Raw genomic sequence first — 25948 nt, 5'->3', positions numbered from 1 at the left:
ACTGGAAAATATTTGTCAAAGAATAATTCTTTAAATCGGTCCCATGTCATAACTATCGGCGTCGTCCTCTGCTGCTCTAGAAGTTTCACCGCAGTCCACCACCTCTCGGCCTCACCTATTAGTTTATAGGTGGCGAAGAGGACCCTCTGCTCCTTCGTACACTGCAATACTTTCAAAACCTTCTCGATCTCCTGAATCCAATTCTTGGTAGCTGCAGGATCAACTCCTCCTAAAAATTTTGGAGGATTCATCTTGGTAAATTTCTTTATCGTACACCCATGACATGCAAACGGGCCTCCCTGCTCTCTAGATCTCCTAGCGATCTCAGCCATAACCTGCAGAGCCACACTGCGTAATACCACATCAGAATCAGCCCCGCCTACACTCGAGGGCCCTGCACCATCACTGCTGCTTACATGGGCACTACCCCCTCTAGGGTCCATCCTAAAAAGACCATAAACATAACTCAAGGACCCTATCCTTATAACTTATGCATCTAACCAAAATCCCCTATCCTGACATCCTTATCTTATCTCAAGATTGAGTCCCACATTTCATAGAAACCAGCACGGAAGTCCTGCCTCTAAACTGCAAAACAAAATCTCAAATCCTTTTCCTATACTATAGTATTGTTTCCGCTGCACTCTAGAGTCTACAGAATCTAGCAACTTAGGCTCTGATACCAAACTGTAACGACCTGCCTGTTTTACCATAATAAAAAAAATTCCATAATATCATTTAATATAATAATCCTGTTGTCATGTTCAGATGTTAAAACATAATCAACCTGGACTCATGGAAACTAGGGATATACCTGAAATACACCTTTAATACCTAAGTAGCAGGAAATGTAAATTACAAACATATCATACAACCAACCACAATACTAGAGTCCTACTAAAACTATTATATATATATATATATATATAGACACACACACACACACACACAAACATCCATCAAAAGATCAAAAAGTAACCTAGGGCCACTTTCCAAAAATAAATCTAACCCTAACTCAACAACTCACCCTCCTGACAGGGTAGCTCAGTTGGACTTTACTGTCGCGGAGCTTTATCTGCTCCTCTACTTGGATTTCCTGAAATGTTTATATAGTTTGGGTGAGACACCTCTCAGTAAGGGAAATAAACTAACATCATTGTGTGGCAACATGAGTGTTTTCGTGTTATACGGAATATTAGTACAAACATCATATCTGGTAAAAACCATTGATATCATATCTGAATAAAACATGATTCCTCATAACATAATATAACGTACTAAATTACTAATCATGAAAATCATCTTATATAATTGTAAATCTTATATAATTGTACAATATTAAAATAACACCTAGGATGGATAGTTAGCTAATGTCATGTCTTACCCCCACATGACTAAATTGTGCAGCCCGAAGGAGGGACCTAGCGATGGTTGGCCAACTATGCTAGATCAATCATAAGTTTGTAAGTACAATGGGTCTGTCCTACCTGGTCTCAGACTGTCAGGGGGAAAACTCCACTATACACTGAAGCGACGTCGACTGTCATCTCCCACACTACTGGTCGTATGGTAGCACAATCATAATTTTGAATATATAGTTACGGTACCGTGCTCCTGAAACTGAACTAAACTATACCATCCAGGTTCTAATATCATATAATAAGTTTCATATACTGAACATAGCTATTTTGTATTTCATAATAATATCTAACATGATAATATTTCATGAATTATGTCTTATCATACATGATTATGACATTTGCACCAACATGAATCACGGCATCTGCGCCGGCATAACATGACATGAATCACGATATCTGCACCGGCATAACATAACATGAATCACGACATTTGCGCCGTCATATCATAACATACCAAACATAATTTCTCTATACTGTTTAATATTAAAATCATAAAATCATGGTTCCTATATTGTTTTATAATTGCTCCAAAAACTATCATATCATGTTTGATCTGGGAAAACATATTATTCTAATGTACATAATTACATGGAAATTTAGACTCATGCCACACAGAAATGGGTAACCTCCTGAAATGTAAAATCTGTTCTAAAATCATAATTTCTGACAAAACACGTTTAAATCATATCCCTGTTCATAATAGTATCTCCCAAACATAATTCTATAATATACATATTTTTCTAAAATTTAATGCTATAAAATAATAAATAATTTCATAAAAATTTCAAACTTAATTTATCCCCTTACTTGACTTACTGAGAAGCCCACAAAACCCCTAATTCCTACTCCTACAATGTTTTCAGCACAACACCCTGAAATTAATATTTTTCCCAACAAAACTTCAGTATTATCTTTCCTGACATATTCTCCTCAGTCCACAAACACCAAATACCCAATAAAACTGAAATTAACTAACTTACCCAAAATTTGGGACGGCTCCCAAGTTGGCCTAACCAACAAATCACTCCAGCAGATTTGTAGAGAATCTTTCCAAGAGTAACATGACGGTTTCGGATCATCAAACCGGCGAAGGACGGAGCCGTAAACGAAGAGAGAAGGAGAGAGAGTTGTAGGAGAGAGAGAGAGAGAGAGAGAGAGAGAGAGAGAGAGAGAGAAGAAAGAGAGAGAAAGAAGGTTTCTGAAATTTTTCCTCGCAAGCAAATGCGCTCTTGGCCTTTTATAGCGTTATTGTCCATGTGGCCTCGTTGACGAGTCGCAATCTCTCGTTGACGAGTCTAAGCAATAGTCTCATCGATGAACACCTTCTTCTCTTCAACGAGTTTCAGGCTCTAAAAGAAGCTCTCTCTGTAATTTCTCGTTGACGAGCCCAAGAACCCTGTTCGTCGACGAGACCATGCTAAAATCCCTTTTTGAAAAATCATTTTCTCTCATTTCTTTTATTATTTAATTACTATAATTCTTCGGGTCTCTACAGGCAATGTTGGTGATGAGACGTTGGACACCGAGCAAAGATTTTTATAGTATTTTGTGTCAACCTGCAGAGAATGGTCCCTTGAACTTAATATAAAGTGGTTTTTTATTGGTTCGAGGTATAGACCAGGGCTATCTAAGTTTTTTTAGAATGAGAATATAATTATAAAATATGAATAAAATGTGGAAATTATTAGAAATTAATAAATATTCTAAAATATTATCAGTTTATTATACAAATCAAATATCACATAAAAGAGTTGGAGGAGAGACAAAGATAGTTTTTTAGAATGAAAAAACCAATTTTAGGGGTTGGCATAGGCTTGAAAGAAAAGAAATTTTACATTTTTGGATCCATTTCAAAAATATTAATGACTTTTAAGAAATTATTTTCAATTAAAAATTTTATTATTTATAAATTAGTACAATCAATAAAACTTAAAATAATTAATCAATTAACCAATAAAAATCTAAGACAATTAATTTTAGAAAATAAAATTATAAAATTTTATGGTTCAATGTTGAAACTTCAAAACAATTTTTTTTTTTTTTTTCAATAAAGGGCTTGTCTGAGAACAACTGCTTCAGTCTCATTACTTGAAATTCTCAATTGGACGTTTCATGTCCTCTTGATCTCTTGTGCAGTTCATTCAAGCTCGACTGTTATGATTATGATATAATTAAATATATATGGATGCAATAAAAGGATTCTTATGTTTAGATGAAAACTCTTTTTTATTTTTTATTTAAGGGGAAAAAAAAAAAAAAAACTCGGCTGCAATTGATCCGGCACTCTTCGGAAACCAAACCTGTGCCTAGACAAGATTCAAAATACCAATACTTTTTCCTTCCTTTCTCGAAGTTTCTCCCCAACCAAACAGATGAAAACCTAGGGCTTTGACGTTGTCATCAGTGAAGCTGCTCAACCCACTCTTTTCGTGAGCGCGTGATCAACACTTACCTATCTGACGGTGTCTCGGGCCTCGTTACTCATGCCCGACGAGTAGCATCATCCCAAACCGAAAGAGCGCGTGGAATAGGGTGGAGGAGAGAGAAAAAGCGTAAGAGAGGAGAGAGAAACGTCCGGATCTGTTCGTGCATCAGAGTGTCACTTTCTAGGGTTTTTCTGTCCAGGATCGAAACCCTAATTCGGATCATCCTCTAATCACCGATTTTCCCTATAGCTCCGCCAGTAAACTGCTTCTTTGCACCATTTCGATCCGAAACTATAGTGCCGTACATGTTCGGATCCGCATACCGGAGATATCTGGGGTTTTTTAGCCGTCTTTAATACGTCTGTCTCTGGGGCGCCGGTGATCCGAAATCCTTGCTGTGTGGAGAAAGCTAGGGTTTTGCTGGAGCTCCAGCATTTGATTCGTTGCATGTATGTATGGCTTCGAGACCATTAGGTACGGATGATTCTAGGGAGAAGCATCGGTGGGCTGAGAGTAACAAGGTCTATACGCGGAAGCTCCACAACAAAGGCCTGAAGAACACAAACAATGTCAACACCTCAACCGCCGTCACTGCCAACACCGCCAACAATAACAAGAACAGCAACATCAACGCTGCCCAGCAGTCTTCGCAAACCTTAGCGACGACTGAAGATGGAAATTCATCACAGCCACAGATCTTATCACAGTTCGATGCAGCCTCTGACGATTCATCGAGCCTTAATCGGCCCCACGCTGGGCCACCAAACGGCCGTGAGCTACCCAATGGAAATGGAGTGATGGGTTTAGTGAAGGTGGATAATAGGGTCAAGATTAATAATTTGTTGGTGAGGTCGAAGAGTGAGATTAGGGATATAAGGAGGAAGCTGGTTGGAGAGCTTGATCAGGTGAGGAGCTGGGTGAAGAAACTTGAAGCTAGGGAGGTTCAGCTTAGTGGCTATTCTGGTGTTGGAGGGTACAGTCATTCTCAGGTGTCGGCAAATGATCTGATAGAGAAGGGAGGAAGTGGGTTGAGGGGGAACTCTGAGGTGGGTTCTGTGGGACCGCGCAATTCGCGACCATTTCGAGAGCTTAGTGTTTCAGTAATGGAGAACAGCCATGGGGTTAGTGAATCTGCTGAGAAAGAGAAGAGAACACCAAAGGCTAATCAATATTATCGGAATTCAGAATTCTTGTTGGGGAAGGATAAATTCCCACCACCAGAGAGCAACAAGAAGTTGAAGTCTAAGAAACATGGGGGAGAAGGGGCGCATTGGTTTGGGATGGATAAGAATATGAATCAAGTGTTTAAGAGTTGTAACACTTTGCTCACAAAATTGATGAAGCATAAGCATGGTTGGGTATTTAATTCACCGGTGGATGTGAAGGGGCTAGGTTTACATGACTATTACACGATCATTAAACACCCAATGGATTTAGGTACGGTTAAGAGTAAGCTTAGCAAGAATTGGTATAAGTCACCTAGGGAGTTCGCAGAGGATGTGAGACTTACGTTCCGCAATGCCATGACATATAATCCAAGAGGGCAAGATGTTCACATCATGGCAGAGGCTTTATTGAATATGTTTGAAGAGAAGTGGGCAGCCATCGAAGCAGAATATAATCTTAATTGGAGATATGGAGTGGGTCGTGAAGCAAGTTTACCAACTCCCACCTCAAGGAAGGCTCCCCCTCATCTACCACCACAGCCTCCTCCAGAAACAAGAACACTGGATAGGTTGGAATCTATGACAATGCTTGTTGATTCGAAGTTGAAACCTGTGAATTATGCTTCAGTAGGAAGGACACCTGTCCCAAAAAAACCTAAAGCCAATGATCCCCATAAAAGGGACATGACCTATGAAGAGAAGCAGAGGCTCAGCATGAACCTTCAGAGTTTACCCTCAGAGAAGCTTGACAACATTGTACAGATCATTAAGAAGAGAAATTCAGCACTTTCGCAACATGATGATGAGATCGAAGTTGATATTGATAGTGTTGATGCAGAAACACTTTGGGAACTCGATAGGTTTGTGACCAATTACAAGAAGAGTTTAAGCAAGAACAAGAGGAAAGCTGAACTAGCTCTTCAAGCCAGAGCCGAAACTGGCCACACCCGTGAAACTGTAGGACTTCAAGTTATTATATTAGTAGTTTTTGTTTTCAATCCCATGCTACCTTCTGAGATTGAATTGTTGCTCGCTAATATTGTTTTCACTCATCTAAAAATATTTGCAGAATCCAGCCCCAGCCATGGTGGACCTACCAAAAGAAACTAAAACAGGTAAACCTTTTGGAAACAAAAAATTGTTGCCTTTTCTTTTGAATTTTAGTATTGGATTCTGATGGCAACATAGTCACCTCTTGTCCTGTGCAGATGAAAAGACAATTTCCACTTCTCCTAGCCAAAAAGAAAAACAGGGGGATAATGCAAGTCTTTCAAGTAGTTCAACCAGTTCCAGCAGTGATTCTGGGTCGTCTTCAAGTGGTAAACATTTGGGGTTCGTTCAATATGGCTGCATGCATATATCAGTTTATATATGGCCATTGTGTTGAAGATGAAATAAATTTATTAATTCATGGGTACCTTATGTGCAGACTCTGATAGTGACAGTTCCTCTGCATATGGATCAGATGCAGGTCATTCACCTAGGTCTCAAAGGAGTTAGTAAGGTTGGGAACCTTCACTTGACTAATGAATTTTTGTTCCTTTCTTTCTTGTAAGACCTGTTCTAGTTTTGGTTGATATATTGTTTATTTGTATTTTTTTCACCAATTTTAGTTGTTGCACTAGCACTCTCCAGCGTGTTTTTTTTTTTTTTTTATAATTTTCATCCTGCTATGATGATGACATGCCTTGTAAAAATGATGTTATATGCACAGTTTATTGAGGTGCATGATGTAAAGTTCAACTGTAAGACAAATTACATGGAGACATGGCGACATGCCCTTCATGGCAGCAAGGATTTTAAATCATACTTTCCAGGCCTAAACATGACAGACCTTTTAAAGAATGAGTGGGAAGACCTAGTAAAGGGTTGGGCAGTAAAAAAACTTGCTCTTTTGCGACTGCCTTGTTTTTTTATTTTATTTTTTCCCCTCTAGGTGCAGTTTGGAGGTTGGCCATTACTGGGAAAGCTTATCATGATTGGGAACTGTCTTTGCAGATGCATAAAATTCTCTCAATTGGACCATTATCACTACAAAACCTCATCCCAAATGGGAAGTGCTTTACTGGATGACTAAGAAGTTTCACAAAACCTTCAGGAAAATTTCACAATTTAAAGCTGCACTTGTTTCTGGAACACTTAGATACTGCACTTTTTCTATTAAATTTTAAGTTTTGTTTTTCTGCAGTTTAAATCTGCATAGCTTTTCTGTAATGCTTCACTAACATTTTTGACGGTTGAATCTTTGTAAATAGGATTCCTATTCTTTTATTCAGGCTTAATCTTTTCTGTCAGAGCTTCTCTTTTTAGTTCCAATCTATGATTTGACTCAAAACATAGTGGCGTGCTTTTGCCATAACTTCCCTTTTATCTTGTCAACTCGTGTTGCTATTTTGATTTGTCCAACCAATTACAACTTTTATTCTAGTATTACATCTGGGTTCATGCTCCTTGCTGTCTTATCCCCTCTTTTTCCTGTTTCTCTAGTTGGTGGATGATGATATTTAAATATCCTGGAAAAGTTATCTAAAATCCAGTGTGATTCGTACTTGTAAATTAGAGCCTATCCCATAATTTGGTCAACACCTCTAAGTGAAACTAACTGAACTATTAGTTGGTGCACATTCAGTTGTTTGATCTGACCGAGAGTACCAATGGGAACGATCTATACAGTGTTAATAAAAATAGTTCTAAGCTAGTAACCTAACATTAAAATGGTAGATACTTGCTACTATGAGGATGTGGTGTTGCTTTATTTGTTTGTTTGGGACAGTTAAATAGGACTCCGTGGAAAAAAAGGTGGGGTGAGGTGGGGTGGGGTGTGGTGGGGGGGTTGGGGGAGGGAACGAGGTATAAAGAGTTTTGCTAATTTTTTTATTGAGGCCGCTTTTAGGCCTGTGTGTGAGGGGCTGGATTGGAGTCCTATTTGTAGTGATCAGATGAGGTGGTTGGAGCAGCGAGCAGCCTTTTGAGGAAAGTGAGGTTAAGGCAGTTGTATTTAGGATGGAGATTGGAGAGGGATAGGGCTCTGGATCTGGATGGGTTCAGTATGGCTTTCTTCCAAGACTCTTGGGATTTTGTTAAGAGGGGATTTAATGAAGATCTTCAATGAATTTTATTTTTTAATTTGATTTGGGGAAAAAGCATCAATTCAACTTTTATCCTTTTGGCGCCAAGAAGATTAGGTCTCCGATGGTTGCAGATTTTCGGCTTATTAGTTTAGTGACTAGTATGTAAGATTTTAGCTGAAAAGCTGAGTTTTGTCATAGGGGATACTATTTTAGAGGCTGAAAGTGCATTTGTGGGAAATAGGCAGACTATGAATGCTATTTTAGCCCCCGTTTGGAATGTCCTTGTTGCCTAAGAAGAGTAGGTCTATTACAGCTGCAGATTTTCAGCTTATCAGTTTAGTAACTGGTGTAAGGTCATTGCTAAGATTTTCGCTGAAAGGCTGAGTTTTTTGGTTGTAGGTACTATTTTAGAGGCTCAAAGTGACTTTGAATTCTATTTTAGCTCATGTTTGGAATATCTTAAAAAATAAGTACGAATTATGAAAAATACTTAAATTAAGTACTTTATCAATAGGTAGTGTTTGGTTTACACTTAAAATAAGTACTTCTTTCGAAAAGTACTTTACGAAACTACTTATTTTTTTAAGAAAAATTTTTTTTTTTTTTGAAAAGTATTTTTCTAAAAAAAGTACTTATAATGAGTAATCTCAGACTACTTTTAGATGAGTATTTTTTTCCAGAAAAATACTTTTGTATAAGTGGTTCTAAATGATCCATTGTTGAGGATGTTCATAGATGGAGAAATAAAGGGGTGGTTTCTAAGGTAGGTTTTGAAAAGGTTTAGATTGAGTTGGGCTTAGAATATAAAGTTTTTAAAAAATATATATTAAAAGGAGAAAAAGGGATAAAGCAACCAAAAGCCATCGCAACATTAATAGAACTTAGAGGGGATACATATACAAAAAAGTAAAATAAACAAAGCATGGAGAGAAAAATATTACCATAATATGAATTATTGTGTTGGATTGTTGATAGATATAAGGGGTATATGTGTTCTATTGAACTCTCAGTCTCCTGCTTCACAATTATACAATAGTTATAATAAAAAATAAAAATGAAGTATTTGAAAATGTATTGATCATATGCACAATTATAATAATTCATGGGTGTGTTTATAAATCTAAATATAATTTAACTGATTATGTGAAGCTTCTATTGAAGTGAATAGTTCAAAGTTTTGTTTCTTATTTCTTTCATCCATATATGTTTTTTTTCTTTTAAAAAAAATTATTGCATGGAAAGAGAGTATGCGTACATGTGTGCATGTGTGGTGTGGTGTGGTGTGGGGTGTGTGTGTGTGTGTGTGAGAGAGAGAGAGAGAGAGTACAAAATAAGTCCAAAAGGAAAAACATAAACCTATACATCGCTACTTTGACGTGCTCGGAATCTCTATGTTCTTCCTTAAACTCATGACTTCGTCGATTTGAAGCACCACAAACTCTGCTTGAAGCCAACCTATTTGTGATTGGATCCACAGTCCCACTTTGCAAATTCACCCTCTATAGAGGGTCCCAGCTCTGAACCAACATAGTATTGCTCCATTCACCAAGATCTTAGAAATATAAATCAAAATTAACAGATCGCCATAAAGGCAATTGTCTAACAAGCCAAGTCAATAAGCCATAAATTTGGGATGCTTGGAATTCCAACGGCAAAACTCTAAATACCACATAATTATAGGATTTAACTAAATGGTCGCGAGAGGTCATCAATTACTGGAGAAAAACATGAATAGTCAGTAAAGAAGACGAATGGTCAAAAAAAAAAGAAGAATGAACTTTACATTATAGAACTTGGGACATTGATGGAATTTTAATTTTTTTTTTTGGTAAATTAAACATAAAGTGTAAATTTGATATTTTGATTTTTGTCACCTAGGACCACAAAAATTCGACCTTTTGTACAGAAGTACTATTTTGGCTTTCAGAAGGATTGGATGACTATGATTTTCTGTTCTTTGCCTTGCATGCATGCAAGGTGAGTGGTTTTATGTTTTGAGGGGGTATACATAAGAAAGAAAGAGGCAAAGGCATTGTGATGGTGAAATTTTGACTAGTTGACCTTTGTTTCAAAAATGTGAACTGGATTGTAAATTTTGGGCTTTACTTTGATGCTTTTGAAATTAAAAACCAGCCCCAAAGGGCTTTAAAACCACCTAAGTCCATGTTGGGCTTCATTTAAAAAAGATAGCCCATATTGGGCTTCAACAGCACAAGCCCACGTTGGGCTTTTTTTCACAGCTAAGGCCCAATGAGGGCCCTCAAATTGATTTCAAACAAGACATCACTCCCACTTTAAATCTAAAATTGCTTTTTTTTTTTTTTCCTTTTTTTGTGCGTGCTAGTAACTAGTAAGGATGACAAAAAAATGAAAGCATAAAAAAAAATTTTCCATTTTTGTATTTTTTTTTTTTTTTTTGTGTTTTGCTTCTTCTTTTTTTGTATTTGGTGGAAATGATGTAAATGAATTTTTTAATGATGCATTAATGAAAAAAGATTCCTTATTTTTGGTAGTGAGATGAAAGAAAAAAGAAAGAGGCACACACGATAGGAAAAAGTCTTAGACAGTAACTAAAAAAAAAAAAACTAAAAAACGGATCTTTTGAACACTTTGAATGTTTTGAGTCAAACATCTTTTTTTGGGACCCCTTTTTTTATAGATTCATGTGTCTTAGCATGTTGTTCATCTCCCAAATATTGGGTAAGCCTCTATCATAAAGTGGAGGATAAAGTTTTCTAGTGCATGATTAGGCTATGCACGTCATATAATTTCTAAAGGGTTTTGAATTGTCTTGAAAGAGAATAAATCAAGTGAGGGCCAAGATTTTCCATGAAACCTATAAGGACAAAGTCTCATGGAGGTCTCACTACTTCTTCCCTCTCCTATATCCTAAAGGGTAGGACCATTAGTATGCTCATGTAAGGTAGTGTAAAGTGTGTGAATTGGAGCATAATGAAAACTATGTATGAATATGGCAAAACATACAAGACATGTCATGGCATAACTTTACATATGATATAAAATATGAACAAGCACATGAAACTATACTACAAACACACACAAGCACACAAAAGGTGATTCAACTCTCACAAGTCCCCAGTGGAGCCATCAATGTTGTTGATACCAAGCTTAGGTGGCCTATTTGGTTGCCACCAAGTTTGGTGATAGTTTGAAAATCAAACAAGTATTGGAATGCTAAATCAGTGATTATCTAACCTATATTTTTTTTTTTTTTTTAAAAAAAAAAAGGAGTTACCACTTTATTTTAGTTTTGAAAGGCAAAATAAAACCATTTCTTAAAAAAAAAAAAAAAAATTGGTTTTGGATTGAATTCAAAGAATTAGCACTCTATAACACGCATTGTAATAACTCCAAAAATATATATACAAGTAGAGCATAATAATAATAATAATAATAATAATAATAATAATAATAATAAAGTCAGTCATTAATACAAAAGTGTTTCCTTGTTAGGAACATTGATTTCATGTTTGATGTCTAAGAAAGACATTGTCTAAACGAGTGCTCAGAGACCATTGCGGTTCAGTTGTTCTCTAGAGGTCGATTTGGTCAAAGTGAAATTTTATAGGATAAAACACATAGAATGTAATGAATTTTTTTAATTAAATAAATAAATAAAAATTAAAAATTAAATTAAAATTAAAAGGGGGTTTCGGCAGAAGCTACCAGCCACCACCTCCATTTTAATTCCACTCATTCAAAGCAAACAAAAAAAATAATTAATAAATAAAAAAAGGGTGTCGTCAGCTCCAACACCCCAATTGTAATCCTATCTCTCCATATCTCATTCTCCCCACATGCCATCCCATAACCCCCCATCCCATCTCCATCTCTGTTTTTTTTTTAAAAAAAAATTAAAATTTCACCTCCCTCTCCACACTCTTGTAAAATCAATTTTTCTCCCCAAAATTTTCCTATAAATAGTAAGCTTTCAACCTTCATTTTCACAAAAAAATTCCAAAGAAAAAGAAAGATTAGTGAGTGAAAGAATTAGTGGTGGAGGAAAAAATTTTGTTATAGTTAAAATTCTCACTAACCAACTCTTTCCAATCTCACTTTGATAAAGATAAAAATTTAGTGTGACCGCTTCACAGGACTAAGTCAGGTAAGTAAGTCTGATTATGTTAGTTATTTTTAATAAAATATAACTTAGTTTATAAGTAAATAAGTTTATGTTAGTTATTTTGAAAACATTCCTGAGTTTATTTTAATATTTTATAATATTTTGTTAAAAATAAAAATAAATATTTTTGGCACCAAAATCATGTGTCATGAGCTCATTAAATTACGTTACATGTTTTATAATACAATCAAGATATGGTAAAATTTTATAGTGTTATTCATTTTATTGCATAAATTATATATTAAATTTTTATGATATTGTTCAAAGTATATATACAATCTTTTTTATGATATTGTTTATTTTATTGCATAAATTATATATAAAATTTTTATAATGTTATTCAAATTATATATATAATCTTTTTTATGATATTGTTTATTTTATTACATAAATTATATATAAAATTCTTATGATGTTCAAATCATATATATAACTTTTATGATGTTATTAATTTTATTGCGTAAATTATATATAAAATTCTTATGATGTTGTTTAAATTATATATATAATTTTTATGATGTTATTTATTTTATTGCGTAAATTATATATAAATTTTTTATAATGTAAATTATATAAATTATATAGTAGTATGTTTTTAAAACCTTTTATGGCTCAAAAATCATAGAATTACAGATGCTTGGCACCGTAGCATAGTATACAGTTTATAGAGTGCACTCATACTGTTTATAGAGTGGTTTTATATAGCAATGGATTTCTACTAAATGGACACCTAGTTTCAGACTATAACTTAAGAGGGAAAATCTCATTTATAGCTTCAGTTTGATTTAGTTTGGTCGGTCAGTCAAGTAAGTATAGTTTTCGGACCACACAACCTTGTCATGGAGGTAAACATGTCTTACAATTAACAAACCTATGGGAAATTTTTATAGTATAAGTATATATATTTATTTGTTTATTTATGTGAATAGAGCCATTTTTAATAGACCTAAATGATAATTTGAAGGAAAAACACAAAGGAAAGTGTATATATATAGTTTACAAGTTTAATTTACCAGTTACAATATATGATTATAAAATTTTACTGTTATAATTGATGGTAAAAATTTTGTACAATAATTTTTAAATTTATTTTTATTTTTAAATGCGGTCTTGAAGTTACAATATTAAATGCTATTTTACAAAATTATAATACCGTGAAAGCTCATCTTGGCCACACACTAATAATAATCTTTCTTACTTACTGATTGTCATCTCGTCTCAAATATTATTTTACATTACAGATGATTTTGGAGAACATACTAGAAATAAGGCGTAATAAGTGCACGAGTGAGAATAGAAAAAAAAATAAAAATAAAAATTTGATTAAAAATTAGTTTAATACCAGTTGGTTATGCTTGTATATTTTTATATTTTTAAGAATGCTAATTTTAATATTCGAAATACATTTCTAATGTAAGTAATTAGTACTCTGGTAATAAAAAATATTTGAAGTTTATTTACTTTCGCTGTAAATTATTTATAGAAAGTAACGCTTCAGATCCTACCGGATTCGGAGTGTTACAACTTGATATCAGAGCATAGGATATAGGTTTTGTAAACTCTAACAAATAATTTTTACCAAAACTTAGACATAAATCATTATGTGAATTGGACTAAGTAGTTTAGGATGTTTTCTTTTAACCTATTATATTGTTATGCGTTAACTATAGATTTATGATTTTAAAATAACATTTAGTTATTATTTAAGAATAAACCCTAAAGATAGTAACGTGAATATTGGGGGAAATGAGATTTTAATGTGGAGGCTCCAATGATAGGTAACAATCCATATTTTCTAAGAAAAATAATAGTATTATTGTGAAGACACGTTAATTAATTTTAAAATATATTATTTAGGTTTGTAGAAACACATACATACACTTTATATGCACTCAACTGCATGCTTACTAAAAAAAAAAATGAAAAGTCCACAATTTCGACTACCAGTGCTTGTAAACTATACATTAACATAAAATAATATTATATATATATATATATATATATACATTATAATATTATTATTATATGTTTTTTTTTTAAAACAAAACAAAAATTAATAAAAGGGGCAAGGAAGAGAAGAAAGAGAAGAAGATTTTTAATATATACATATATATATATATATACATATATAATTATTATAATATTTTAATAATTTTTTTTTAAAAAAAAAAGGTCAATTATTGTGGCTCATCTACAAATTGCTTATGATATTATAATAATGATAATAAATAAATAAAATAAAAAATTTCGATTGTTGCTCTCTTAAGATAATTAATAATATAATAATAATAATAATAATAATAATAAAATGATAATAATAATAATAATAATAATAGAATAAAAAAAATAGTAGTATAATTTGATTCTAGAGTCACACATTCCTTTATATCTATGGCTTATGGTGAAATGTGTGAAGTTGCTACCCAACCATTAGATACTGAGTTATCTATTGTTACACTATCAGGAATCTCAATAGAATGTAGAAAATACTTAAGGATTACTCAATTGATATTAAGGAAATAATACTACCTACTAATTTGGTAGTAATTGATATACATGGGTTTGATATACTTATAGGGTCTGACTAACGTCTAGCTACGCTAGTATAAATTGATACAATAAAGAGGTGATGCTTAGACCTCTTGGACTAACTAGAAGTCATTGTACAGGCAATGACTTTAGCGGTACGCGCCACTCTCCTTGACTTTCGTAGCATGCGTCGATCTTTGTAGAAATCCTTTGTATTTTGGAGAGATTTAGGGGGTATTTATGGTATATTGTTGAGTAAGATCCTTTTAGGTGATTGTTTCCATATTTAGAGTAGATATTGTATTATAAGTAGTTTGTATTGGGTTGTACAAATTTATTCAAGAAATACAGAAAAGCACTTCTAGGGTGCGAGGTAATTTTTCCACACGACGGGCTAACTGAGAGACGAGGCGAATCGCAGACTGAGAACCTTGTGAAACTCTATTGGAGTTATTATAGAGCTTCATCTTCCACATAGCCCAAAGAGGCAATTTTTTGCAAGCCTTCAGTATAATTTCTAAATCTAAAAGCCGTTGGATTATTGATTCTGGTGCTTCTGACCATATGACTGATGCTTATCATCTTTTCTCATCATATTCATCATGTGCTAGAAATTTGAGAATTAAAATTGCAGATGGATCACTCTCATCTGTCGCAGGCAAAGGGAATATCCAACTCTCTCACTCCATCACACTAGAGTCCGTTCTTCATGTTCCTAATTCATCCTACAACTAGTAATCCATTAGCTAGTTGACTAAGAATTCCAATTATTCTGCCAAATTTCTTCTCTCTCGTTGTGTTTTTCAACACCTATCATCGGGGAAGACGATTGACAGTGCTAAGGAATGTGAGGGACTCTACTACTTTGAGAAGGCAAATGTGAGTGAACAATGCAAAACTTCTATTTGTGATTCTGCATCTATTTCTAGGGATAGTGAATTTTTGTTATGACATTTTAGGATGGGTCATCCAAATTTTCAATATGTAAGACGTTTATTTCCTTCCATTTGTTCAAATAAAACGTCTTCTGAATTTCAGTATGAGATTTGTGAACTTGCAAAACACCAGCAAAATTTCTTTCCAAAATCCACATACAAACCATCAGACCCTTTACTATGATTCACAGTGATCTATGGGGGCCCTTACGCTCTCTTAATCGCACTCACACGAGATGATTTGTTACTTTTATTGATGATCATACTCGTATCTTTTGGGTTTACTTGTTGAAAGATAAAACTGAAGTCCGTTCTATTTTTGCCAGTTTCCACTCCATGATTCAAACACAATTCCAAACTCACATTCAAATTTTACGTACTGATAATGGTACGGAATATTTCAAAAATATCTTGGGACATTATCTTTAAGAAAATGGAATTGTTCATCAAAGTTCCTGTGTGGATACCCTTCAATAAAATGGGGTTACTGAACGTAAAAATAGACATATTCTTGAAGTAACTCGGGCATTAATGTTCACTACAAATATGAAAAAATATTTTGGGGCGATGCCATTTTAACAGCTACATATCTTATTAATCGAATACCTAGTCGGGTTATTTCTTTTGCCACCCCTCTCCAGAAATTCCAATAATGTTTTCCCAACTCTCAGCTCCACTCCAATCTCTGAAAATCTTTGGGTGTACTGCATTTATTCATGTCCATGCTCACAATCGGGACAAATTGAAACCTCGTGCCATTAAGTGCGTTTTTATTGGTTACTCTCAAACTCAGAAAGGCTACAAATGTTATGATCCTGTTACAAAAAAAAAAATTATTTGGTAGCCTTGTTATCACGCTCTTTGAAACCACTCCTTACTTTCTCAAGTCCTCTCTTTAGGGGGAGAAATGGAGTGAAGATCGGTTCTTTGATATCTCTATTGATGAATCGGTGCCATACACTGAGTCTACTATTGCATCATTTCCTAACCTGTCATGTACAAAAGACCACTTAAACTCAAGGGGAGATGCAAAAAAACAAAACAACACAGAAATACTTGTTTACTCATGAAAGCCAAACATAAAGAACATGGAGAATCTCATACCCAAGGCACCAAGAGAGTTGGAACCAGTGATAGCTTCGAGCAACCATGAGTCCACGCCCAATCCCGATCAGGTAATAGATGACCATGAACTCCTTTCTGATAAGCCTGTACCTGATGACATCAATTTACCTATTGCAGTCGGAAAACAAACTTGGTCATGTACTCAATATCCTTGGTCAAAAAACATGTCTTATAAAAGCCTATCTACAAAGTATCGTGTTTTTACTTCTAACCTTGACAAGATGAAAATTCCAAAGAATATCCAGGAAACCTTGGAGATTCCTGAATGGAGGGAAGCTGTCATGGAGGAAATGTTGGCTTTGGAAAAGAATGGAACTTGAGATGTTATGAATTTGTCGAGAGGGAAGAAGCTAGTAGGTTGTAAATGAGTCTTCACAGTGAAATATAGAGTTGATGGGACAGTTGAACGGAATAAAGCCCAACTTGTTGCAAAAGGGTTTACACAAACCTATGACATTGACTATACAGAGACATTTGCACAAGTGGCAAAATTGAATACAGTTTGGGTCCTCCTGTCCTTGGCAGTCAACTTGGATTGGCCACTACAGCAACTCAAAATTAAGAATGTGTTCTAAATAGCGAGTTAGAAGAAGAAGTCTACATGATGATACCTCTAGGTTTCAGTAAGAGAGGTGAAGAAAACAGAGTATGTAAACTCAAGAAGTCCCTATATGGACTCAAGCAATCTCCTAGAGCATGGTTCGACATATTTGCGAAGGTGATAAAAAACCAAGGATATCGATAAGGGCAATCAGATCACACTATGTTTTTTCATCAGTCTCAAAATGGTAAGAAAACAAATCTGATTGTGTATGTTGATGATATAATCCTAACTGGAGATAATACAGTGGAGATGGAAAGATTGAAGAAAGCCCTAGCTGCTGAGTTTGAAGTTAAAGACCTGGGACAAATGCGATACTTCTTAGGAATGGAAGTTGCCAGATCAAAAAAGGGTATTAGTGTCTCTCAGCGAAAGTATATCCTTAATCTTCTAATTGAAACTGGCATGCTTAGATGCAAACCTAGTGAAACCCCTATTGATGCAGCAAAGAGAGTTGAAGACTACGGAATATCAGTTGAAAATGAGAGGTATCAGAGATTGGTTGGTAAACTCATCTATCTATCACATACTAGACTTGACATTGCATTTGCAGTTAGTGTGGTAAGTCAACACAAGCATTCACCCAAAAAGACTCACCTAGATGCCGTGTACAAGATCTTTAGGTATCTCAAGGGCTCTCCAGGCAAAGGACTCTTCTTCAAGAAGTGTGAAAGCAAGGAAGTAGAAGTTTTCACAGATGCAGATTAGGTAGGATCAAAAGAAGATAGAAGGTCTACCACCGGATATTGCACCTTTGTATGCGGAAATTTGATGACTTGGAGGAGTAAAAAACAGAATGTAGTGGCTCAAAGTAATGCCGAGGTTGAATTCAGGGCAACTGCACAAGGGATATGTGAAGTACTGTGGTTACGAAAACTCTTAAAAGAATTACAAATTCCTATGAAATTCCCTATCAAACTCTACTATGACAACAAAGCAGCCATCAGTATCTCTCTCAATCCAATTCAACATGACAGGACTAAGCAGGTAGAAGTGGACCGACACTTTATCAAAGAAAAGGTTGAATAAAGAACCATTTCTATGACGTATGTACCTACCAAGGAACAAACCATATACATCTTTACCAAAGGATTAGCCTGACAGAGTTTCGATGATTTCATTTGCAAGTTGGACGTGATTAATATCTATAATCCAACTTGAAGGGGAGTGCATTTAAAGTAGAGATTGTATTATAAGTAGTTTGTATTGGCTTGTACAAATATATTCAAGAAATACAGAAAATTCCATTCTGTTTTCACTCTCCTTGAATTTTGTGACACGCGTCGCTCTCTTGACTTCCGCGGCATGCGTCACTTTCTTGAGTTTTGCAACACGTGTCATTCTCTTGACTTCCGCGGCACGTATTGTTCTCTTGATTTACGCAACACGCGTCGCTCTTTTAACTTTCACAGCACACGTCACTTTCTTCAGCTTCGCAACACGCATCACTCTCTTTACTTCTGTGGCACGCGACACTCTCTTGATTTCCGCGACACGTCCTCTCGATTTCTACAGCATGCGGTAGCCACCTACCACCATAACTTAGGCAGCAACAGAAGGCCCTTACCTTTAAAAAGAATCTGCCCTCCTCAAGCTCTAAGCATCACACCTTTGCTTATCAACCTTCTTCCATCTTAAACAACCGCATCTCGGTATGTAAAGGTTTGCTCTTTTCAACTTTCCTTTTTGGTTGTCTCCTTGTTCGCTTCATTCAACTGAAGATGTTGCCAAATCACCCAACTCCCCAAGTTGCTGAAAGCAGCACTAGATCACCAATCCACAAGTGGAAGCCGAGCAAAGAGCAGCTGGAAATTCTAGAGGAGGCCTTCCACAGCAATAAAGGGGAACTCCCTCATGTGGAGCTAGCTTCCTTGCTCGCATAATGACTTCGGCAGTATGGTCCGATCGAACCAAAAAATGTACGCTTCTGGTTCGAAAATCGTAGGCGTAGGTGGGGATCAGTTGAGGAGGCCACCATTTCAACTACTACCCCACCAAACCTCGATCTTACCTCTTCTGCCACTACCACCTCGAGTAGTGCTCGTACTAATATCTCGACTGCTCGTATCAGCACCCTTATCCCCATTAGCAATGCTCCAACTATAAAGCTTACCACTGTTATCACTCCAATGGGCCCTAACCCTTACAATGTCAGCACCACAGTCACCACAATGGGGATTTTTGAAGATGTTGGTCTATTCACCCACTTCCAACAGCTCCAATATGCGTTGAGACACACGTACTGACACTCGATGGTCCATTAGGAGCATCCCCACTTGAGGCCACAAGGAGAAGCGGGTAGCCCTTCCTCTCCTGCCAAGCAAACATGCATTCTCCCCCCTTTTCCAACCTATGCCAGCGACGTTGTAAGAGTCCAACGATGTCAAAAAAGACCCCAGGCAGACAATGACACCGCCAACACTTCAATAAAATGTTGATGTTGACTTAAGACTCTAATTTAAGCCCACGCAAGTTCATTAAAGATGGGGGAGTAAGGCCGAATTTTTTAAAAAATATATTTCTATAGGATATATATAAATATATACCCAAAAAAATTCAATTTTGCCCATATTTTTTGGGTTCTTCCACTTCAACCCTTATAAAACCAACGATTTTCACTTTAGTTCCTAGACAAGATATTTCGCTGAATTGGTCCTCAGTATATCATAAGACTTAGTTAAACCTCCTACCAAATTACCCCTTCCAAACCAAGAGCGCAACATATTATAAGGTACTCATTTTAAATTAGCAAATTTTGATCATAAAAATTTTATAAGGAAAGGAGGATGTGATGACTCAAAATATATATATACGAGTAGAGCATAATAATCATAATAAAAAAATAAAGATAGTCATTAATACGAAGATGTTTCTTTGTTAGAATCCTTAATTTCATATTTGATGTTTAATAAAGACCTTGTTTAAGCGAGTGTTTAAAGACCATTGCGACTCAGTCACTCCTTGGAGGTCGACCTGATCAAAGTGGAATTTCATATGATAAATAGAGTAAACACAGAAGATGTAATGATTTAAAATGAATAAATTAATTAATTAAAATTAAAAATTAAAATTAAAATTAAAATTAAAAGGGGGTTTCGGTAGAAGCTACCAACCACCCCCTCCATTTTAATTTCACTCATTCAAAGCAAACCAAAAAAGAAAAAAAATTAATTAAAAAATAATTAATAAATAAAAAAAGGAGTGTCAACAGCTGCCAACATCCCAAATGCAACCCTTAATTTTTCTCGTCAAAATTTTCCTATAAATAGGAAACTCTCACCTTTCATTTTTACAAAAATTTTCCAAAGGAAGAGAAGAATTAGTGAGTGAAAGAGTTAGTGATGGAGAGAGAATTTTTGTTCTACTTAAAATTCTCACTTGTCCACTCTTTCCAATCTCACTTTGATAAAGATAAAAATTTAGGGTGATTGCTTCATAGGAATAAGTCAAGGTAAGTAAGTTTGATTATGTTAGTTATTTTTCATAAAATATAACTGAGTTTATAAGTAAGTAAGTTTATGTTAGTTATTTTGAAAATAATCCTAAGTTTATTTTAATGCATTATTATATTCTGTTAAAAATAAAAATAAATATTTTTAGCACAAAAATCGTGTTACATGAGCTCAGTAAATTACGTTGCTTGTTTTATAATGCAATAAAGATTTGGTAAAATTTTTATGTTGTTGTTCATTTTATTGCGTAAATTATATATAAATTTTTTATGATATTGTTCAAATTATATATACAATCTTTTTTATTATATTGTTCATTTTATTGTATAAATTATATATAAAATTTTTATGATATTGTTCATTTTATTGCGTAAATTATATATAAAACTTTTATGATGTAAATTATATGAATTATATAGTAGCATGTTTTTAAAACCCTTTATAACTCAAAGATCACAGAATTACAGATGTTCGGTACCGTAACTTACAGTTTACAGTTTATAGAGTGCACCCACACTGTTTACAGAGTGGTTTTACAGAACAGTGAATTTCTCCTGAGTGCACACTTGGTTCCAGACTAGAACTTAATAGGAAAAATCTCGCTTACAGTTTACAGTTTGATTTAATTTGGTAGATCAATCAGTTAAGTCCAGTTTTCGGACTGTACAATGACTTATGCACTAATAATAATATTTCTTACTTACTGAGCGTCGTCTCACCTCAAATATTATTTCACATTATAGATGATTTTGGAGAATGTACCAGAAATCAGGTGTAGCAAGTACGCGGACAAGAAAAGAAAAAAAAAATAAATAAAAAATTTAATTAAAAATTAGTATAATACTAGTTGGTTATGTTTGTATATTTTTATATTTTTAAGAATATTAATTTTAATATTCGAGATACATTTGTAATGCAATTAATTAGTACTCTGACATAAAAAATATTTGAAATTTATTTTCTTCTGCTATAAATTATTTATAGAAAGTAACACCTCAGACCCTGCCGGGTTCGGGGCATTACACCCATCCTATGAATGATTATTGTACTTATCTTTTGTATTTGTGTGTCTCCCTTTGAAGCAATATTTTTTAATAAAAAATGTCATTTTAAAATATGAAGGATAGACTGCAACACTGGCCAATTGACCACTTGCAGAGGCAAGACTCTTCGAGTAGACCAGTATATCATCAATGAACACCACAACAAACTGGTCTAAGTATTGATGGAACACCTGATTCATTAAATCCATGAACACTGCTAGTGCGTTTGTCAATTCGAACGACATTACCAGGAACTCGTAGTGTCCGTACCTAGTTCAGAATGTTGTCTTTGATACATCATCTGCCTTGACTTTCACCTGGTGATAGCCTGACCGAAGGTCAATTTTGGAGTAGACTTGGGTCCCTTGGAGTTGGTCAAATAAATCATCAATTTTGGGAAGATGTTATTTATTCTTGACTGTCAGTTTATTTGTTTCCGTATAATCTATACACATTCTCATGGTCCCATATTTCTTCTTTACAAACAAAACTGGAGCTCCCCAAGGTGACACATTGGGCCTGATAAACCCTTTATCCAGCAACTCCTGCAATTGATCTTTCAATTCCTTCAGTTCGGTTGGAGCTATTCTGTACGGTGCTTTAGATATTGATGCTGACCCTGATAACAAATCCACGATGAATTCGATCTATCGATCTGGTGGTAAACTACGTAATTCCTCTAGAAAAATATCTAGAAATTCTCTAACCACTAGAATATCAGTTTGTTTCAATTTTTCCTTTGGCAGCTCTTTTATGTAAGTTACAAATCCATGGCATCCACCCTGAATCAGTCTCCTCGGTTGAATAGCTGACACTGGCTGTGACGAGGCACATGCACGTGAACCCACAAATCTATATTCTTTCTTACTTGGGAGTCTGAAAATCACTTCTTTCTGATAACAATCTATGTTGGCGTAATTGGCCGCCAGCCAATCCATACCTCATATTACATCAAACCTTTGCATATCTAATATCACAAGATCAGCTGGTAGTACTTTCCCTTGAATGCCCACTGGAAAGTTCCTAAGTACCTTCCTACACCTCATAATAGATCCTGTCAGCGTGGCTACAAACAACTCAACATAACAACTATGCCTCTACCCTAGTTACTTTAACATACCTCGTCAATACAAAGGAATGAGTGACACCTGTGTCAAATAAAACAACAACTTTATATGGTAAAATAGTAACGATACCTGTCACGACATTTCCAGCAGTCTCAGCATCTCTCGACGTTAATGCATAAACCCTCGCTGGTGATGTGTTCCTCTGCTGGCCCCCATAGGACACTTGATAACCACCTCGAAGTGGTCTATGAGCTAGTGCGTGAATCGGAGGTCCCCTACATGATCGTGCCATATGGCAAAGTCTCCTGCACTGATAGCAGACATTCTCTCCCAACCGACATTCACCTGGGTGCCTCAGGCCACATTTAGGATAGATAGGAATAATCTGTTTACCCTGAACACTGCTGTGCCCCATCATCTGTCTCTGACTTCCTTCATATCGGTCTCCTCTCCATAGGCCCAGGCTGGGACCTGCCAAGAAACCCAGTGGCGTGGACCTCTTCCTCTAACTCGGTACTCCTACATCTATCTGCTCACTCTCCTCTGCTACTATAGCTCTGTCAACCAACTTAAAGAAATCCTGCATCTTCAGTACTGCCACCTGATTGTATATATCTCGTCTCAAACCCCGCTCGAACATTCTGGATTTCTTAACTTCATCTGGTACTATATATGGAGCGAATCGTGAAAACTCGATGAATTTCACCGCATACTGCTGAACTGTCAACGATCTCTAGGTCAAACTCAGAAACTCATGTACTTTAGCCTCTCTAACTATGGCATGATAGTATCTTTCAAAGAATATGTCTCTGAATTGGGCCTAGGTCATCGTCACTGAGATGAGTCTCTGCTCCTTCAGCAATTTCGTGGTCATCCACCATCTCTCGGCCTCTTCTGCCAACTTATACGTGGCGTAAAGGACCTTTTGCTCGTTAGTGTAGTGGAACACCGTCAATATCTTTTCTATCTCTTGCATCCAGTTCTCTGCAACTGCAGGATTAGTTGTTTCTGAAAATGCTGGAGGGTTCATCTTTGTGAATTTTTCTATCGTGCACCCCTGCGTAGTAGATGAACCTCCCTGCTCCTTAGAGCTCTGTGCAATCTCAATTATGACCTGCTGGGTTATGCTGCGTAATATAGCATCTGAGTCCCCACCTCCCATGCCAGACAGCCTTGCTCCATCATTGCCTCTAGCGTGGGCACTACTACCTCCTGGGTCCATCCTGTAATAATACCAAATGATTATGAAAATCCGTACCTTACAATGCTACTCTAACTAAAATACCTCATACCTCCTATCACTATTAGGGTCTAGTCCTACCATATGGAAATAGAAATCGGTGATAGTTTATTATGGTTTTCCTGAAATCGTCACCCTAGGAAAATCACAGAAACTATTCCGAAATTCTTGCTTCCATACTGTAGAACAAAACCCTAAATTCTCATCCTAATTTCCCAACATTATCTCACTGATATTCTGTTCTATCCCAATTCCTATCTTTCCTCAAAATCCATACCTATATTTTGATAATATTTTCCGCTGCACTCTAGAGTCTACAAAACCTAGCAAATCTAGGCTCGGATACAAAACTGTAACGACCCAAAAATCTATACAATTTTTTTAAAAATTAAACTCTACTATATACTGAAACTTAATTTACTTTGATACCCTTGGATTATCTACTATAACATTTCAGGCCCCAAATGAGTACTGAGGAAATCCTGTTTATTTTGCACACCCACGTAGCGAGAAAACATAAAACTATATATCCATATTTACAATACCAAAATTCAACAATTCCCCAAAATATACATATACAAAAACATATCTCCTAGTAACATCCACCAAAAACCTTGGAAAGCTACCCAAAAACACATCTCTCTGAAAACACTTACCGCACAACCAGGGCAGTGCAACAATCCCTCTATTGGCGAGCCTGATCTGCTCGTCTAGCTGTATCACCTGAAAAATGTTAAATCATTGGGATGAGACAATGCTCAATAAGAGAGAATATGCTATTACTAGTGTGTAGCGACTGAGTTCCATAAATACTATACTGATAAATATCTGAAACTGTAAAAGCTAGTAAAACAATATATATACAGTACAACTTGCATCTATTATAGTTTAGTATACAACTGTAATATCCGAGTTTTCTACTTTTTCATACTTCTAGTATCATAATATATCTGCTGATATTCTGTAAATCTGTATACATATATATAATTGTGATATTTACCCTGAAAAATTGTACGTCATGATTTAACCCCTCATGACAGGGTTGTGCGGCCCGTATGCGGGACTTAACTCTGGTTGGCCTACCACGATAAGTCAACTATAACTCTACAAATCCTCAGCCCAACCATCTGCAAACTCTCCAAGACACGGTACTGGTATCTACCTTGTCAAATCGATCACCTTAACCCAATATTTTGAGGAGCCTACAATCTCTCTAGGCACGATTGACGGAAACCTCCACACACTATCTGAGATGTGTGGTTGTACTCTAATATGTAATAGCAACGATACTGTGCTCTACTGATATTTGAATTGATTCATCAGGGTCTGATACTGTATAATACTATTTTCTATATATACATCTTACTGTTTCATTATGATTCCAAAATAACCATAACATCGTGAACTGTTATGAAAATATTGTAATATCTGAACTGTAATAGCTGTAATAACTTATCTGTAATATCTGAACTGTATAAACTGTAATATCATAGTATTATGGTTTTTAAATTTTGAGAATCATGGTAATCTATAAATGCTATAAAATATCTGTCTGTATATTCTCTGTAATTCATAATTCTGTGAAATATGATAAAACATATTTCTGCATAAGTACTGTAAATCATAGTAATTTGAAAACTGTAGGATTTCTGTACTGATCTAATAATGTCTCATGCCACACAATTAAATAAATAAATATTTCATATTATGAAAATTGTATATTCTAAT

At 35.3% G+C, this 25948-nt stretch overlaps 1 protein-coding gene across 4 annotated transcripts; it reads left to right on the top strand.

Annotated features, from left to right (window-relative positions):
* Window positions 1–3497: 3497 nt before the first annotated feature.
* LOC131146719 (transcription factor GTE4-like) lies at window positions 3498–25633 on the top strand. Of its 4 annotated transcripts, none has more exons than XM_058096497.1 (5): window positions 3498–5970; window positions 6083–6128; window positions 6222–6332; window positions 6443–6517; window positions 7012–7307. In XM_058096497.1, the coding sequence occupies exons 1-4, from the start codon at window positions 4303–4305 to the stop codon at window positions 6511–6513; spliced, it is 1896 nt and encodes a 631-aa protein (XP_057952480.1). In that variant the 5' UTR covers window positions 3498–4302; the 3' UTR covers window positions 6514–6517; window positions 7012–7307. The 4 variants fall into 4 exon arrangements, with proteins under 4 accessions (XP_057952480.1, XP_057952462.1, XP_057952466.1 ...); XM_058096479.1 differs by lacking the exon at window positions 7012–7307 and adding an exon at window positions 25261–25633 and having other exon boundaries at window positions 3631–5970; XM_058096483.1 differs by having other exon boundaries at window positions 3631–5970; window positions 6950–7307.
* The last annotated feature ends 315 nt before the right edge of the window (window positions 25634–25948 follow it).

This window comes from Malania oleifera, chromosome 1, assembly GCF_029873635.1.
Source record: "Malania oleifera isolate guangnan ecotype guangnan chromosome 1, ASM2987363v1, whole genome shotgun sequence".
NCBI lineage: Eukaryota > Viridiplantae > Streptophyta > Magnoliopsida > Santalales > Ximeniaceae > Malania > Malania oleifera.
This window is presented reverse-complemented; position numbering and strand designations above follow the sequence as displayed.